This window comes from Tupaia chinensis, unplaced genomic scaffold (assembly GCF_000334495.1).
Source record: "Tupaia chinensis unplaced genomic scaffold, TupChi_1.0 Scaffold000178_1, whole genome shotgun sequence".
NCBI classification, from domain to species: Eukaryota; Metazoa; Chordata; class Mammalia; order Scandentia; family Tupaiidae; genus Tupaia; species Tupaia belangeri.
This window is the reverse complement of record NW_006159653.1, coordinates 1,365,549-1,366,908: the sequence shown is the minus strand read 5'-3', so window position 1 is coordinate 1,366,908 and position 1,360 is coordinate 1,365,549. Positions and strand designations below refer to the sequence as shown.

Genomic DNA, 1,360 nt, shown 5'->3' with positions numbered 1-1,360 from the left:
TGGACGAGGGGTTGTGCCCGCGGGGGGGGGGGGGGGCTGGGGAGGGGGCTGAGCTGGGCTCCTGAAGCTGGCGCGAGTGGAGGACCAATGTTACAGACAGAGCTGTAAACCTCGGGCCCGGTGGGCTCAGCCGGAGCTACGTGGCTGTTTCTGAGGGCCAATGACATTTCCACCCAGAGTCAGAAACCAGCGAAGGGGTTTGCTGGGCTCTGTGTGAGGACAGCCGGATGGACGTGAGCATTCGGTGGGGCAGAGGTCTCGAGGGGCACAGCTGGAGGGGTGCTTGGGGGAGCCGTGTGCTGCAGGGCAGGTCTGGGCATGGAGCCCCAGGGTCACAGGTCCACCTGGACAGGTTCTGAGACTCCCATGTGGGTCTGTGGACAGTCCCCAGGGGCCCACACATGCCAGGTGCACTGAGCACTCCAGCGTCAGTCGCCGGACCCTGCTTGTGAGACCCGTTCTGCTGTCCCCTCCACTCTCAGGAAGGACCCAGAGGGTGCACAGTGGAGGGGCTGGCCAGGGTCTGCCCTCACCTGTACCATGCAGCTGGGTGAGCCTTGTGCTTGGCTGCTCAGTGAGCCACCTGCATCTCGTTCCATTACGGTTGGCCAGAACTCCAGCACAGTGGTGAAGCACTCTGCATAAGGGAACCAGCTCCCACATGGTTGACTGCAGTTCGAGTCCCAGCCCCAGAGACTAGAAAGGCAGGCCAGGCACCTGTGGGTGCGTGCCTGGAACACTAACAGCATGGGAGGTGAGGAAGAGGGTGCAGCACGCCCACTCCCCTTCAGAGGGCACCTGCTCGCTTTCCTCTCTCCTCCGCCATGTAGAGAGGGCCATACCCTCATGATAAAGAAAGGAAGGAAGGATGGGGGTGGGAGGGGGCTCGGCCAAGGGCTGGTAAGGGCAGCTGACAGGCCTGGCTCGCAGCAGGTGCTCCATGAGTGTGAGCAAGGTCTGGTCCCCACCCTCCTGGCCACGGCCATAGCCCCCATGGTTGCCATGTGTCCTCTCTACAGTTCCAGAATTTCCAGGAGGTGACCTTGGCATACCTGCAAGGCATCGCCCACAGCTACAACGTGTCCTCCGTCCGCGCCCAGTTCCAGAGCCTGGCAGCAGAGAGCCGGATGGTGGCTCTGGTAGCCAACCAGACCCAGGCCGCCGTGCAGGGAGGCCTGGCCCACCTGAAGGCCTGGATGAGGAAGACCCAGCACAGGAGCCAGAAGGCAGAGGCGAGGCTGCAGGCCTTGGACCTGGCCCTGAGCCAGAAGAGCCAGCGGCAGGCCCAGGAGAGCGAGGAGCAGAGGGAGGCCGCCGCGAACCTGGCCCTGGACATGCGGGCCCTGCGGGACACGCTGGG

The 1,360-nt window shown here is 64.0% G+C and overlaps 1 protein-coding gene across 1 annotated transcript in view; it reads left to right on the top strand.

Annotated features, from left to right (window-relative positions):
* The window catches only part of PTX4 (pentraxin 4), a 6,479-nt gene that overhangs the window by 2,632 nt on the left and 2,487 nt on the right, over positions 1–1,360 (top strand). Inside the window, exon 2 of the mRNA XM_006146373.3 lies at positions 1,020–1,359. Within this exon, the coding sequence (XP_006146435.1) occupies positions 1,020–1,359 (340 nt within the window). The remainder of the gene's footprint in view (positions 1–1,019; position 1,360) is intronic.